The sequence below is a fragment of the Mugil cephalus genome, chromosome 15 (genome assembly GCF_022458985.1).
Source record: "Mugil cephalus isolate CIBA_MC_2020 chromosome 15, CIBA_Mcephalus_1.1, whole genome shotgun sequence".
In the NCBI taxonomy this organism is placed as follows: Eukaryota; Metazoa; Chordata; class Actinopteri; order Mugiliformes; family Mugilidae; genus Mugil; species Mugil cephalus.
In genome coordinates, this window is record NC_061784.1 from 19,123,801 (window position 1) to 19,140,830 (window position 17,030).

The 17,030-nt window shown below is 40.3% G+C and overlaps 2 protein-coding genes and 1 long non-coding RNA gene across 6 annotated transcripts; 2 read left to right on the forward strand and 1 right to left on the reverse strand.

The window, feature by feature from the left end:
• The first annotated feature begins 148 nt into the window (after nt 1-148).
• LOC125021038 lies at nt 149-4,248 on the forward strand. Of its 3 annotated transcripts, XR_007114301.1 has the most exons (5): nt 149-227; nt 348-403; nt 2,660-2,831; nt 3,197-3,344; nt 4,105-4,248. It is a non-coding gene; the product is annotated as an uncharacterized LOC125021038 (long non-coding RNA). The 3 variants fall into 3 exon arrangements; XR_007114299.1 differs by lacking the exon at nt 3,197-3,344; XR_007114300.1 differs by lacking the exons at nt 149-227; nt 3,197-3,344 and having other exon boundaries at nt 284-403; nt 2,597-2,831.
• lrwd1 (leucine-rich repeats and WD repeat domain containing 1) lies at nt 2,031-12,423 on the reverse strand. Of its 2 annotated transcripts, none has more exons than XM_047606807.1 (16): nt 12,350-12,423; nt 11,692-11,777; nt 11,335-11,569; nt 10,217-10,336; nt 9,904-10,050; nt 9,700-9,792; nt 9,073-9,384; nt 7,862-7,976; nt 7,654-7,760; nt 6,529-6,739; nt 5,608-5,680; nt 5,380-5,523; nt 5,097-5,200; nt 4,160-4,321; nt 3,285-3,394; nt 2,031-2,761 (listed from the first exon to the last, which is right to left on the reverse strand). In XM_047606807.1, the coding sequence occupies exons 2-16, from the start codon at nt 11,769-11,771 to the stop codon at nt 2,615-2,617; spliced, it is 2,160 nt and encodes a 719-aa protein (XP_047462763.1). In that variant the 5' UTR covers nt 11,772-11,777; nt 12,350-12,423; the 3' UTR covers nt 2,031-2,614. The 2 variants fall into 2 exon arrangements, with proteins under 2 accessions (XP_047462763.1, XP_047462762.1); XM_047606806.1 differs by having other exon boundaries at nt 5,097-5,203.
• A 495-nt stretch (nt 12,424-12,918) lies between these two features.
• alkbh4 (alkB homolog 4, lysine demthylase) lies at nt 12,919-16,748 on the forward strand. Its single transcript, XM_047606226.1, has 3 exons — nt 12,919-13,143; nt 14,022-14,210; nt 14,296-16,748. The coding sequence occupies exons 1-3, from the start codon at nt 12,976-12,978 to the stop codon at nt 14,815-14,817; spliced, it is 879 nt and encodes a 292-aa protein (XP_047462182.1). The 5' UTR covers nt 12,919-12,975; the 3' UTR covers nt 14,818-16,748.
• The last annotated feature ends 282 nt before the right edge of the window (nt 16,749-17,030 follow it).

Genomic DNA, 17,030 nt, shown 5'->3' on the forward strand with positions numbered 1-17,030 from the left:
AAAGGCACGTATCTGAATACAGTAGCGACGGGGTACAGAAAGGGCTTTGTAGGCATTGGACAGTCGGGGGGAGAGCTGCACAGCTGAGCCAATCAGTCTCCCAGAGGCGGAGCGAAGCAGCATCAACACCCCCTCCACCCCCCCAACTCTGCATTACTGTAAGTTAATGCAAGCAAGGATCAGCAGGCTTCACGACCAAGGAGACATTTTGAGATGTTTCTTTGCAGGTATGCATGCTGTATTTATAATTTAAACAACATATTTGTGTGTGTGTCTGGTTCTAGTTTGAATTTCTGAGCTGTCACTTTTCAGATTAACCCTTAAAATTGTCAAATCTCATATAAAAGCAGGTGAGGAACGGCAGACCTAACAACCAAGGGGACATTAAGATGTTTCTTTGCAGGTATGCATGCTGTTTTTATTATTCAATAATCATATTTTGTATGTGCGCATGACTTATTCTCCAAATAAACAACTGAATGTCTTGAAATTGTTTAGTTTTATTTAGCTTCATGTCTTTGAAAAGTGAATAATTAGGTTTTTTTCTGATCAACCTAAAATTAGTCAAATGGTCGAATCCAATGTGAAAACAGGTAATTTTTTACCCATATTTGTAATTGATTTTGTAGTCAAAAACTAGAAACTGAGACAATCCACCTTAGTTTATTGTTTTGGTTCTAGAAAATCCAGAGGAACTTAAATGTCAGTGCACCTTTAGAGGTCTATTGGGGTCCGTGCCTCGATGGTCAGGGTGTTTTTGGTGGCAAAAGGTCGACCTGCACCATATAAGGCAGTTGGTCATGTTATTATGGCCGATCAGTGCATGCCCCTTGTTTGAATCAGAGTTTGCAAGTAGCTTAAAATTTTTTAGTCATGTTTAAAAGTCTGGTTTTGTTACCATATTGGACACAGCTGAGATAAAATTGCTCCAAATGACAATAAAAGTCAAAAACAATGATCAAAAATGTTTTTAATTAAATCAAAATGGTTCACTTACAGCTTCACAACCCATAAAAACATGGTGCGCTGCATGGACGTGACAGACATGCACAGTATTTTACTGCTGTAGGATGTAAATGATAGGCATCCAGTACAGATCAATATAATTAGACAGCAGGAGGAACACGCCGTACATCATTTATTTCCTGTGCAGTTGCCAGGCTCCACTCTGGCTCCTCACTGCTTCCAGTAAAGCCCCGTCCTGCAGTGTTTCTCATTCTTTATCAAAACATTTCAAGGCAACAGAAGGAAGCGAGGAGCAAGCCTGGCCTTCAACCAGAGCGCACGGTTTATTCGCAGTTGTTCAAAAGATAAGCATATTTAAAAATAAGTATTTAACAATGCAGATGTGATGTAAAGACAGTACTTCGGGTGTTATTGATTAAACATTAAGGTACATTTTACAGGCATGGGCAAATAGCTGCAACCACAATGCTAACATATGATGTCCTGAAGACATGAATTAGCACTATCTAAAGCAAAAATCTGCCTTTTAGCCATGTTAATTATCCGTTAGCTCTGGGTGGAAATATTTTTTATTGCCCTGTTAAATAATCGACTGCGTTTACTCAGTTACATCCATATATGTGATCATGCTGCCCAGATGGAGGCTGATGTTATTAAACATTACGTAATTTTTTTTTCATGGATAGTTTGTGCAGTTGCATATGAGAAACATGGACTGAATGTGTATGAAAATGGTTGCGATTCCTGCAACAATTTGTATGTGAAGACAGACTTTAACCTGAATAGGTTCTGCAAAGTTGTGTCCAAATGTATCTGAACCTATGCATATACAGTCTATTGTGTGTATATGTAAGGGTTTATAATGGTAGTAGCTGCAGGAAACAATGTTGATGAGAACAGTGCATCTAGATAAAAACAATGAGCTGAAATACACCAGTGAATATGACCTTTTTTTATTTATTTTTTAATAAGGCTAATGTAAACTAATCCAAGCTAACTTGAAGTTTAGTATCTCAGTGTGTCTCATCCTTTGAACATAAGTTAATGTTAATGTTAATAATGGATGGGACCACGAGTCTTTATTCTACAGCAAAGGGTTCACACATGAATAAGAAACCATCATCAGAGAGTGTAAAAGTGATTTCTTAGGCAACATAGTGACAGTTTACTAAAGCTGAGCTGAAAGTTCATTTATGCGCAATGAATTAAAATCATCTCAGAACCACAGAACTGAGCCAAGGTCTCAAATAAAACAAGGTCTAAAAGGATGTGCCTTTCAAATGAATTACACAGACTTAAAAATAACTGTTTCAAACAACGGATCGGCACATTAATGTCACATAGCAACAATAACCAATCCGGTTCATCAAGCTACTATTCCCAATAGTAGACACTTCAAGTCAAATAATACATATTACATACTCATGTAAAAAAAAAAAACGATGAAAGAACACGAATTCTAATGAAAAAATTAGACAAAATCCTACAAAGGATCACTACAGCCCCAAACGTCATTAGAAAACATGCTCAGTTTGAGGTTTTACCCTGAAAATACCAACGTCTGGTAGAATCTCAACTCTCTCCGACTTTAAAAAAAAATAAAATAATGATTTGTATCTGGACACAGCAGAATTGACTTCCCTCCACGTTACTCCTGTCTCTTCCACACGATCACCATGTTCTTGTCGCTAAGGGCGACCAGGTAACGAAGCTCAGGGTCCATGGCTACGCTGTTGATGGAGGGCCCCTCCACGTGGCCGAGGCCGTTCCTCGTCGGGTTGGGCCACGCCAACACCTGCCGAAACACAGGGGACATCGTGAGCAAAGCTAAGTTCACCACTGGAGGAGTTTCAGTATGATAACAGGTGATGAAATGTTATGTTTTTTATTTTAATGGTCATGTCATGGGGACGTCCCACTCCAGGGAGACACACATATTTATTTGATTCCATTAGAACTGTGTCATGAATTACACAGGCGACGCTTCTCAGTTCAAAAGATAGTTTTACAAATCAAGACTGAGCGTGTTGTAAATAAAGTACACGAGGTATGGATTTGATTATGGGCAGCCGATACGAACAAGCTGTACTCAACTCCGTGGGGATCAGATGACAACTCCGATCCGCCACAACACTATGACCACTGACAGTAGCAGTAAATAACAAAGAGACTTTGCTGATCTGAGTAACTGTTTAACTACTTCCCACATTTGTCTTTTTTCCTTTTCTAGTATCTTGAAGAGTGTAATGGAAACATAAGCAGTAGCCTGCTAAATATCTGAACCGTAAAGCAACGAGACAGTTTGAAGCGAAGGATACCTCAGTGGGCGGAATGGGTTTCCCACTCTGAAAACTGTTCTTCTGGAGGTTGGTGACGTGGTACGTCCACAGCCTGCCTTGGTCGTCACCACACACGATGTACGCTTGGCCTAAAGAGAGAGAGACACAAATAGAGGGTTCAGAAACAATCTGATCTCTGATGCTCTGTTTGAAGCATCATCGGCTGGAGTGAAGCACAAAGACACTAATAGAGGCTGTGCACATGCACACTTTACATGCACAGCTTAATCGAGCACGAAATTCGACTTTCTGAATGTGGTCCTTGTCTCAGTTTACATGCAACGGAGAAAATCCTCCTCCACACTAGGTGGCGATATGCGTCTTATCAGGGGGATAATACGGCCGCTTTTCAGGTTGAACAACAACCAACAACAAGATGGATAATAGTTCATCTTTTTTAATCTTGTACATAATGTGCGCGTTACTTATGGTGCAGATAAGATGGCGCTATCTCTGTTTACCTTCTTCTTCTTCTTCTTCTACAACCAGGTTTCTTGGGGTTTTTTGTTCCGAGGTCATACACCAACACTGGTTGTGGAGCATGCGCACACGTGTTATCTAGTTTAACTCCTATTAAGGCGTATACATGTCGGGGAAAATCGATTTCCAATTGCATTATCTGGGTTTCAGATCAGATCAGATAAGGAGAACTCTGATTTCAGTCAAAGTAACGTGTTTACATGCACTTAAGTTGTCTAGTTAAAGTCGGATAAAGTGCATGTAAATGTTCTGATTCTGATACAGTCAGACATGATCTACCAGGATCTGATATAAGTTTCTTCTTTTTTTGTCTACACAGAGGACATTCTTTAAAAAAATGAAGACAAGGGGACACTTAAATGACGTGAACCCACCTGGACAGGTGTTGAGAGCCAGGTAGGGGATGTCGGTGCTGGCCCACTGCAGCTCAGCCAGAACCACGGCGCTCACCGTCAGGTTCTTCTTATCGGGACGCTGAGCCTTGGTCCTGCTCCAGCTCCACAAGTAAATGGAAGGATGCATGTAGTTTTTAGAGGCTAGGGCAAAAGAAACAGAACATAAAGAAAAACTGAAGCAAAATTAATAAAAATGGAAAGCTGACGGTGTGAGGATTAAGTCTTGCATTTCATTTTATGTAAAATTCTGACTGAGTTAAAAAAAAACAACAAAAAAAAAAAAACAGGTAAAACTGTATCTGAGTGATTTGATCAAAAGCTCCTAAACAGTTACAAACACTAGTACATGAAACCTGCTAGAAGTCACGGCCTTACTGACCAGCACTGACATGTAAAGTGATTATAACGCCATCTTGTGACCTAGTGATGTAATAATGATTGACAACGCCCCTATCCTGTAACAGAATAACTTTTTATGTGGTTTTAAATTTATCCATTTACTCACTGGCCACTTAATTAGCCAGTAAAATTAATGCATTCGTTTCTGCTACAAATAACTCCATGTTAATGCACATTATTGCACCTTATTAATCCTTCCTATGTAATATATTTGCTTCTCTTCATTTCTTGTACATTTGGTCATATGCAATTTTTGTACATTTTCTGCTTATACTATTTTGATTTTATTTTACTAGATTTTTACCTATTTTTTATTTTATATTTTGTCTTGCGATTCTCAACCATGCACATTCATGCTGCTTTGTTGCCATTTTTATTCATATTTCCACTTTATTTTTATTCTTATCTTACTTATGCATAATTTTGTTCCTTCTCGTGCTTCTGTATAGTTGTAAATGACAAATAAAAATCCTTGAATCCTTGAAGAGTGTTTCTGGATCACAAGAACCTCACTCACCCACGATGTCGTTGTTGAGAAAACTCAGGCCGTCGATGGTGTGGTAGTCATGGTTTTTATTCTCCTTCTTATATATGGGAAAGGTTATCTCCATTTCTTTTGACCTGCTGAGAAAACAGGAACAGAGTTTATTCCTAGAGGCTGATCTACAATATATACACACCGATCAGCCACAATATTATGACCACCAGGAGACGTAAATAGGACCTAAAGACTAACTAACCCTCTGATGAGTCATGATGTTATACTCAAAAGGACACAAACGTCCTGTGCACACGTTTACCTCTTTGTGGTGGTGTTGTTGCCCAGTTTGGTGCTGTAGCAGAGCAGGCCGTTCTCACTGGCACTCAGCAGGTGTGTGTTGGGGGAAGTCGGAGGAAGACAGATGTGAAGAGGTGTGGCACCGACCTCCAACACCATCAGCTGCCTGGAGGAGAAAAAAAACATCCGTTTAAGACCGTTTAAACTGAAACACGTCACACTGAAATGATTTGTTGTTGTGACAACTCACACAACTTTGAAGTTGTACTGGCTGTCCACTCCACCGATGTCCCACATCAATATCTTGTTGTCGTACGATCCGGCTACAAGAGAGGAGGTGAAGTGGTGAGACGACACAATGAAGTGGATCCAATAGAAGGTGTAACAGTGACATCACAGTAAGTGTAGTCTCCATGGTTACGGCCACTGAGTGGCAAAAACTGACAGTTGAACATGGAGATTAGCAGCATTAGTTTGAATCAAAGGCTTTAATAGCGTCAAAATTGTAAAATTAATTTAAAAAAGGCGAGGAGCTGGTGTGTGTTGTGTGAACCAACAGATTTGATAAACAGTCAGAGACATATTTTTACAGATTTCTCTAAGTAAAGTAGAGAAGTAAAATGTATCGCTGCATTACTAAGAAACAACTGGAATCCGGACACAGAAACCTGGTGTTGTGGTTCACATTTAGTGTCAGGTAATATTAATTCATTGTATATTTTTTGATGAAGTCAAACCTTAAGTTACGTTCTGGAGGGCTGTCAGGTTAGTTTGTCGTTGTTGTTTTAACGTAGCTACGACCGACAGAAACTATTTCAGTTAAATAACAATAAAACAATAAACTGAATGTTTGTGATCACTCTTCATCATCACTTTTATTGTCCAGTTGGATGCTACAGTATTATATGACTAATGATACTTCTCAGTAAAGCTCTTAGCATTAGCATCTTTTATTTAGCTACATTTATCATAACTGAAATGACCTAAAACTAACTTAAACTAACAGAAACTGAGGATAATACACTTTCCAAATCTATACTAGTTCGTGTGGATCATTGTCGAGTCTGATCGTCCTTAATTTAATCTGACAATCCACATTTTTCTGACTGGAACAATAGCGTAAACATAGCGGTGCTGATTAAACCAGGGGTTGTATGACTAAATTACTCACTGAAGAGGAAGTTTCCCTGGTTGTGGCTGAAGCGGAGGACAGACAGAGACTTTCGGCTGGCTCTGAACTCCCCGTAGGCCATGTTGTTTCTGGGGTGGATCAGCTTCACCAGACCTCTCTTCCCACCGGCTGCAAGAATGCTGCAGTGTTGGGCCGGGGCCTTGCCTTCCCTGGACATTAGCACCGTGGACCAGGCCAGGGAGAAGAACTCCTAGAACAAAAGCAAAAAAACACGCTTAAAGGATACGACTGGTCAGACCTGTACCACAGTTTCATCTACATATAGCAATAATACCGTAAATATTTAGCAGCTGCTATTTGTTAATTGAAAAATTGAGTAATTTTCTGACTTAGTATGGTGTAATAATTCTGGTCTGGTGCTGAGCTGCTTCTAGGTGGTAAGTGACATGAAAAAAGCACTGTACATGTGGAGCGAGCATGTGGCCTCATTCATTTTTGCAAATTATGCTCAACTGGCTGAAGTCAGGGAAACTGTCAGGTGGGATAATTCAAGCCAAAGTTACTGATACAGGAGGAGATGAACCAAGAGAGTGAGGAATCGGAGGCAACAGAGGAGAGAAATGCAACAGAACCAGGAGAAGAAAACGAGCGAATCCGAAAAGGAGCGACTTCAAATTACTGGCCATTGTGTTAACTCCACGGTCATTTTAAGATGCCGCAATTTTTGCTATTATAACATTTCTCCCAACTTTCTGAGCCTGTCATTCATCTCCTTTGCTCTTAAAACCAAGTGAGTCGTGGTTCACAGAAAGTGAGTCAAGTCGGCCGCAGTCAGAATTTTCTTGCACGTCTACTTCTGTACTTACGGTACAGGGACACTGTGACGCCTATGGAGGAACAGGTTTTATGACTGATCTGAATATGAGGACTTGAACTGTCAGGATGCCTTTAGGTTGGGTAATTTTGTCAGGATTTTTATTCACAATTATGCAGTAAAATGACTTGAACTATCATACAGTAATAGTAATAGTATGAAGTAATAGGGAGGAATGTTGTGAACATTTTTGTTGATATCGTGATAATATCATTATTGTGAAATTTTTTTGTGAAAATCCGAAATCGTGACAGCCCTAGTTCTAAAGCTGATGAACGAATGGAGCGCACCTCTCCAGGAACTTTGTACTTCTTCATCACCATCCCTGTTTCACAGTCGATCACACACAGAGACTCTCCTCCACAGGTCGCGACCAGGCGGCTTCCTCCACCGCTGCCTGTTCGTGCACAAAATAAAAGACTTTTTTACAACTGAATACAACTTTACGCTGGTTACGTGAAGGATAAATGTGAAGGATTTTTTTTTTTGCGACCCTACCAGAGGAGTCCGGCAGCGGCTGGAAAGCGCAGGCCCACAGCTGAGTGGAGAAGTCCTCCGAGCTGTCCTGTTTGCTGTGGCACTGGAGCACATGAAGCGGCTTCAGCGACACGGGCTGCAGGAGGAGGAGGAGGAAACGTGGAGGGGAGAGGAGATGAGAGACAGCAGAGAGATGAGAAATGGGACTTTAATAACAGAACATTGACGTGATAACACCAGAGGCAGGAAAGAGAGGACCGCAGCCTCGTGTGCTCTCCTACATGACTACAGATCTGTGGAATCCTATTTTAGTGACTCCTAATATGCCCTTCCTCTTCTTTAGATGAATCTATAACGTCTAACACCCTGTATCAGCAGAGACACAGCAGGCCTTCACTGTCACCCTTCCTGCAATAAAACCACAACAGATAACGAACGCATCCGGTCTCTGTGTTTCTCACCAGAATCTGTCTCTGCGCTGAAGGAGGATGAAGACATGAGGCTTCCACAACAATGGCTTCTCAAAACGTAAAGAGGATTATACACAGCTCAAAATGTCATTAATTGATTTTGCAATCTATTTTTGTGTGTGTGGGGAACAAGGAGATTGCTACGGGGTGGAGGTGTCTACTCTGGTCTAGGTGGGGGCTACATTTCTAAGTAACATCCACAGGAGTGAATGCCAGGTCTAAAGGTTTCCCAGCATAACACTGAATCATCACAAGATGTTATTTACGTCTTGGCTGAGGCTTCCACCTAAATGCCAAACATTTTGTGCCCCAACACCCCCTTGTATGGCTCAAAAACACTTTTATATTTATTTATTTATTTTTTAATTGGTCTTTTTAAAAAGTTACTAAGGCCGGTAGCAGCTGAGATATTTAGATCGATCTGGACCAAAATAGAACAACAGACATATTTTTTTATGTGATACTGAGATACTTTGATCAATAAATTTCCCTTTTAGATTAACAAACTTTAACCACGTCTCCGTAGCATTTAATCGCCATCTAATAATCATAGTGATCAGCAGGAAAGGCACGATGCAAGACGTGAAAACCACACACTGATGGAGCTGGAACCATTTGCAAATCGCCTGCAGCCTTTTCTCCAAGCGATTATTCAACTCCTTATAAACTCTTAACCAAACACTTCATCTATGAGGTCCCACGGCCTCTAATGGTGTCGAGAGCAAACACAGTAGAGTACTTTTAGATCTCTGTTTACGTTACCTGATTGGCGCCGTCTTGCAGTTTGGCTTCGGGCGATGTCGCCTGAGCTCTGTCCTCTTTGCTTCGCGCCTCGTCGCCTCTTGCCCTCGCCTGTCCTCTGGCGGGGGTGGGCGGAGCCTGGTTGGCCTTACGGGGGCTCATCCTCGTCGCGTTTGTCTCTATCAGGGGTCTGACGCGGCGGCTGGATTTGCGAGGGCTCTCTTCAGCCGGGGAGGCCGGGACATCCGAGTGCAGCCTTTTCAGAGGTTTCACGTTGACTCTGGCGTCTGCTGCCGATTCTGTTTGCATCCTCTCCGCTAACGTAGAGGCGTCCTGAATGAAGCAAACGTGTATGTAATTAGTCTGTATCCAATACACCTGCAGTCATGTTCGGTCTAGACCAGTGGTTCTCAACGTTCATGGGGTCTGGGAACCCTCAGCATATTTCTGATCTACCCTGAGAGTAAGAGTCTTCTTTAGTTTAGGTAGATAAATGTTTCAGTCACATTACAGTAAAATTATTCTATTTTTTAAAGGATTTTATTATCATGGACCCCCTACAATTACACCACGAACCACTAGGGGTCTGCAGACCCCCGGTTGAGAATCATTGATCTTGACAATGCAGAAATTTTTCTAAAATCTTACAGCGTTCTCCTTAGTGTCAGCGGATTTCCTGTTCTCAGCATCTTCCTGTGGTTCTTTCAGCGAGCGCATAAACTCCTTAGCCAACATCTCCACCTAACAAACCACAGGAGGATTAGAGGGCATTAAAAAAAAACAAACAACAACAACAATGACAGAAGGCAGCACAAAAATAGGACAAAATGTTTGGGAATTGCTTGAACTTGCCCTCCATCTGGTGAAATCAGCGACTGAGTTGGGTCCGTATTTAACTTGCTGGCAGGCAGCGCTGATGAAGTTGGTTTCCAGGTCGGACATTTTCGCCTCAGTGACAGGATCTGGGAGACTGAAGCTCTTCTCCCAAAGTGCATTTATCTAAAATAAAAAAAAGCAAAAATTAAACAATGATGTACTGCAATGTTTGCAGCAGCTGTGTTTATTTCCAAACAATTTAACTTCACTTGCATCATCCTATTACTCTGTATGAAGAGTAATACTGGCGAACAGTTTTAACATTGAGAGATAAGCTTCAGTTTCTCACCCTGGTCCGGAGGTTGTCACTGTAGACGTAGCGGAGGTGGTTGGCGTGGGTGCTGACATCTTTACTGTTGAAAATCCTCAAATTGGGCAACAGAACCATCAGCTTGTAATTGTCACTCACCTGATGATAACGAAAAAGATCAAATCTAACACCTGCATGACGTTTAAAGGTCTCATGAAAAAAAAAATTTACATTTTCAATCCAGTTAAACAGCAGGTAACATGTAAAGTGACCAACAAACAGAGAGAGGGAGTGTGGTAGTGGTAGTTCTGATTACATTGTTTATTTTACTTTGCTAGATAATACTTACTTTTTATTTTAATTATTTCTTTTTACTTGTGGTTTCTAAGAGTGACACTTTTATGTGTAACTAAGCTACTGTGACCAAGTCATTTCCCGTATGGATCATTAACATCTGTCAAAGCCTAAGAAAATGGAGATTACGTCCCGGGGATGAAGCGTAAGATTGAATTTTTCTATCATTTGGGCTTTATTTTAAATGAATGCAAATGCTCAGAGGACAGAATTATAATTGACCATATCTTTTGGTTTAAACTGGGAATAAAGTATTTTTTTTGTTACAAAAGGTGCAGAATCAAATGTTTCAAATCCACATCATGGTCTTGAAATCCGAATTGATTTGACGTCTCTTATCGTAATCTGAGCTTTTTAAATGTAACTTATGAAAGAGCAAAAGTTTTTTTTACGTGTCTCTACTCAAATTAAGTTTTCATGAGACATAAAGTTATAGTAAAATGCTTTTTTGGGGTAAACAGAAAATATAAATAACTTTTTTTTAGATCACTCTGATCAGGATCGAGGGGGCTGAAAGGTGTGAACCCAGTCTGCCACAGAGCTGAAACAACCGAAACCCATTCACACCTACATAAAGGTGAGGGTATACGGCTATACATTGCAATGATATGCAAACTCCGGACACAAAGGCCCCAGACGGCTGAGAGAAATCAGACACAGAAACCACTTACTGTAAATCAGCATTACTAACAAATGACCCACTGTGCCATAGAAGTGACCTGTGGTGAATACGTCAGCAGAGCTGAATTACTCAACTGCAAACCGGACTAAGGTGTAAGTAACGAACAAAGCCACATCCTCACCGTGATGTAAAGGTTGTTGTCCATCTTGAGCTCTTCCACGCTGCTTAGAGACTCTAGAGAGGTAACATCTTCCATCTGGTTGTCGCTGAGGTCCAGGCAGCGAAGCGCCGGAAGACGGAGCTTCTTGGGAAACTCCTGCAGTCTGTTCCCAGACAGATCCCACCGCTCCAGGGACTGGAGACGGGACAGCAGCTTGACGGGCAAGTCCTCAAGCTTCAGGGTCATCTTGGATAAACTGAGCAGCAGAGAGACCAACGTTAGGGTGTGAAATCAAATCAAATGCATATTTAATCTGGAGATTATTTCATAAATTCTGCAGCTGGAGGGATCTGTGCATTCAGTGTGGCTATGACTTACTCAAGTGTCTTGATTTGCTCCAGTTTGTTGGTTTTTGGAGAGCCTTTCTCCAGCAAAACTTTCTCAGTTATCTTCTCCATGGCTGTCTGTAAGGAGAACCACAAATACAAGAGAGATAAATAACAAAAAAATAACTTTAGGCTTTAAGTACAGCGTGAAGAAGACCATTGTTATTAGCCACCACACAATGCCTCCTGGTGAAAAATACTGAATCCACAACATGAAATGTAATTGTTATTCTTTGTACCAGCACTCTTCTCCTCTCTCTATTTCCTTAGTCTTCAATAGTCATAAGCTTGATAAATTTGTCTGATAATTGAAAGGTTTCCTCCAGAAACACACCTTAATCTACAAAGTTTCAACAGATGAGAGCTAAAGATGAGACACAGAAACAATAGCTCATAACTACCACGTAGATGGCGTCAAGACACTTTTGAAAAATTAATTACCTTTAAATATAGACTACAGACAGAAACAGAGGTTAGCTGGCCACGTTTGAAAAACAGACTGCCCATAACCTTTTAAACTCTTGCTAACGAAACGTTATAGACAATAAATCCTTGAATGCTTAGTTTTAGCCCATATTAGAATGATTAAACCTCCATAATCAAACAACAGGACTGTTCATTTGTTAATATTTGTGGACAGGGTTACTTACAACGCTTCACGATCTTCAATAAACTCGAGATTTCTGCAGCAAGTCACCACAGTGTGGTGGCAATAGAACTTTCCCGGGAAAACTGAACGTATATCCGGTGGGCGTGGTGTAAATCGACTTTGCGGAAGTGCGACACGTTTACCCTGAGCTGTGCCTGTAAGGCAAAATGAGTACGCGGATATTTTCTTTCAAAAACATAATTTGAGATGTTCAGTGCTGTAAGAAATAAATGTTGAGTATGCAGTGCTAAGCTACGATATTTTTTAAAAAAATATATATATTAAATCATATTTGATTATTTATAACAGTGCTGCTCTTTAAATATTGTTTTCTTGACTTTATTTTCTCTGTCTCGTTTTTTCCTCTTTTTAATCATTATTAAAATAAAAAGATAAGGAAATAAGTGACTGTCATTATACTATAAAAACTAAACAAATCACAAATACAGTTTAGGTAATAAAAATAAAAAACTATAGAAGCATAAAGACAAAAGGTAAACATATATATAACTATTTCTCGGTTAATAGATTCTAAAAAATAAATAAATAAAAAATAAATAAACAAAATGCTTTCGATAGTTTGTCTCTCAAAAAAGAAAGAAAAAAGAATTAGGTGGCGCTAGTCGCATGTTTGTATATTTTTGGAGGTTGACCCAACAAACAGGAAGGAGATGCAGGATGATGGCTCCCGACACCAGCAACGCTGTGACTTCATGTGGTTGTAAAGGCATCCGACGCTGTCTCATATGTGAACAAAATAAAGGGGAAGTGCAGCTGGAAGCCAGTAAACCAAAGGTACTTATATCTAACTAAAAACCGCAACGTTATTTCGTTTTTATGAAGCAGCGAAGGATGGAAATGCGGCTAATGCTAATTAGCGGAAGCGCTCACAGGACGTTCAATAAAGTTTATTTCATAGCTAAAAAAAAAAAGTCCACTCATTAAAACACAACATTTCCCACCACTCACGTGTTTAATACAGTTAGCGACTGTCAATTTGTGGTTTATCCTCAGAAATGACAATATCAGAGTAGAATACGATTTATTGCTGTTTGCACAGTTACGAGAAAGTACAGGTCAACTTTCTTGGAGAAAAGTAGAGGAAATGTTTAAGCAAAGAGCAAGAAATAGGAATAAATATTAAATAAAATAGACACGTTAGGACTTTATTGATCCTGTTGTGAGGAAAAACAGGTCTATACCAGAGACAGTCAGTATAAGGCACAGATTCTCACTGGCAGTAATTAACCATAGATATGTGGACATAAAGTAGATAATAAATAGATATAAATAAATGCACAATAAGGCAGCAATAGCATCAAGAGTTGAGATAACTAAGGTAAGAGAAGAAAAACTCAATGCTAAAAAAATAAAATAAAATTTAAAGTCTGAATCAAGTTGTAAACTCTATTATCTAAAATATACACAATCTGCGATACACTGTGGGTTAACACACTAAAGTGATTTCACTTGTGTTATAAAAAAAAAAAAATAGTTCCTTATAATATCCCTAAATAAAGTCCATCCTGTTCTATCTTAATAGCTCTCTGTTTGCTGTAAAGAAACAGTTGTCCCGTGAGTGACGCCGCTCTCACACCTGTGGTGTCCTGAGTCCTTCCACCCGAGCAGAGAGTGAGCTGTATAGTGTAAATAAACTTTTTCTTTCTACGAAGGTTGTGCATCACTTCGTTTACAACCCTGAGACGAGGCAGGCCGATGGCGAAGGCGCAGAGGCTCCATCCTTCCCCTTTCCTGGTGTCTTCCTGTGGGAGGACTTCATATCAGAAGAGGAGGAGAAGGAGCTGATAAGCACGATAGATAAGGATGCGTGGAATCAATCCCAGTCTGGACGAAGGAAACAGGTCAAATGAAAACCACATTTGTTCCCCGTCCAAATTATAAATGAGAAATCAGTGTGAGCTTTCCATTATTTATTTTTTTTTGCAGGACTTTGGCCCAAAGGTGAACTTCAAAAAAAAGAAAGTGCGTATGGGTGACTTCTGTGGACTCCCCGCTTTGAGCCAAAAACTGATGCTCCGGATGCACCAAGATCCTCACCTCGCGGGGTTTCACCCGGTGGAGCAGTGCAATCTGGATTACCATCCTCGGCGCGGCTCGGCCATCGATCCGCACCTGGACGACTCCTGGCTGTGGGGGGAGCGCCTGGTCACCGTCAACATGTTATCAGACACTACGCTCACCATGTCCCTCGAGCAGGGTCTGCCTGAGCTGGGACTGGCCGGGGAAGTCCGCGTCGCCGTGCGTCTTCCTCGCAGGTGCTTGGTGGTGTTACGCGGCGAGGCGCGGCACAGGTGGAAACACGGCATTCACAGGGAGGACGTTCGTGAGCGCAGAGTCTGCAGCACCTACAGGGAGCTGTCTGCAGAGTTCCTGCCTGGAGGGGAGCAGGCAGAGCTGGGAGCTCAGCTGTTGAACATCGCTTTGAGCTTTCGAGGAACTCCTGTATAATGTTATTTGATGGATGCGAGGAAACCTGTGCAACTGCTGGAAGTTGAGATTAATTGGACATTGTCTCGAACTGTGAAGATGTGTCCCTCACAAGACTGAAGGCTCGTAGGCTGTGACTGTGCCAAATCTAAGAAGAAAAGCAGCAGTGCCACAAAAGCTTGTATTACTCAAACATTTGCACTTTACGTAGGACTGTATAGTTGAATATTAACTCAAGGTCTTATCCAACCTGAAGCAGCATCACTCGTCTTTTTATTCTCTTAGTCCTAAGATCTACACCAGAGGGATAAACGTGTTTTTCCACATAATGGTAATGGAGTAATGTCTATTATACATAATTCTCCCAAATGTGTTAAATTATGTTGAGATCTAGTGAATGTGAAATGCCATAATAATAATCTAAAAGATATGCGATAACCGGCTGAAAATTTGTCTAAAATTGCATTGCATTTATTACCCCCCATGTCATTCTTGTTTTAACCACTAGATGGAGGTAAACGAATTGGTTTCACCTCTAAAGCAAGTTTAATAATTAGTTTTATTAGATTGTGAAAGACTGTGAAGACCACTTATGAATTTTACTGATGTGTTGAACTGGATTAAAACACACATTTCTACCACACTGAATTCTATAAATTATAAGATTAAAGTATTTTTTTTTACTGCATTTACAATTTGGCATTTTTGCAAAAACGATCAAGAAACATTGATCAAGCTTTTGCTGTTTTTGGTTTTTCTTTATCAGGAAAGGGGTCGTGTGGACGAGCGGAAAAGGACAAAACATAAAATGTACTCGAGTGCTACTGAAACTACAAGTATGCAAATAATGCACGTGATATATGATCTATTTAAGACGTATGAACAAAATACAAAAACAAGACACATGGGAGTTAGGATATATTAAGTGCAAACACATGTGAAAAACAGGGCAGCAGTCGTTAAAGACTTGAATTGACTTTTATTAATAGAGCGTAAATAGCTATCCAAACCACCAAGGCAAAGGTGAAACAAAAAAGCAGAAGCAGAACAGAAACAAAAGCAAAGCAAACACGAGCGAAGCAGATAAATTCACATGTGCATCTGGACGAAACAACAAACAAAAGTACATGTCACAAGGTCATGACGCGTGGGAGACCGATGAGGAATAAAACGAGTGGACACAGCCAGAATTCACAGTATTCATCGTAATACTTACATGTTTCAGTAAATGAGGTTAAATTCAGGACGGAGCCAGTAAAATATAATTGGCACCCAACCACGAATGCAAATAAGGTTTGTACAGAGGTGACAGTGTTATAGCTGTGTGGTGTGTTTATATATTATGTACAACAGTCCTGCTCACCATTATTGGCACACATGAAGTTTAAGTACATACACCAACAATTTGTTTACAGACGGCGCAATATGAACGTATCACAGGACTCATGAAATGAGAGAATTCGCAAGAGATTTTACAGCGAAATGTCCTACCCAGTGTAAGAAAACTTGGTTCGAGTCAAAGATCATAGGTCCTCCAGCAAGACGAAGACCCAAAGGACACATCCAAAAGCACAAAGGAATGGTTGAAGAGGAAAAAAATGAAAAAAATGTTTTAAAATGGCCAGCAATGAGTCCTGATCTCAATCCGACTGAAAATCTTTGGTATGAGCTGAAATCTGCCATCGGGAAAAAAGAAACCTGCAAACATTCAAGAGCTTGAACAATTTGCCACGAAAGAGTGGGAGAAAATACCAGCTGAGAAGTGCTACAAGAAACGTTTAGAGGCTGTCATCACTGCCAAAGGGTGTGCAACCAAATATTAAAGAGGGGAGCCATTATTGCTGCACATGCTGGTTTTTTTTCTGTTTCTTCTTTGAAATAACAATATGTAACAATTTTCTTTGTTAAATGACTTTTGGCCTCCAATTAAAAGATCCTGATTGATATAAATTTGGTACATTTCCATTTATTTCTGGAGATATTGTAGAGGTTATGCAAAAAATGAAGTGGTGTCAATAATGCTGAGCAGGACTGTGTGTCTACACAGGTGGAGAAGTATGCACGTTTGTGTTACGTACAGAATGTACAAGGTTAACAGAATGTTTACAGGGTATTTGTGTGTTATGTGTAATGTGTCGAATTAACAATGTGCTACTTACTGGAATGAGTTAATAAACAAAAAGGCATTGTGAATTAGGCAATTGTGGTTATTAGATAGATAGATATTAAAGCAA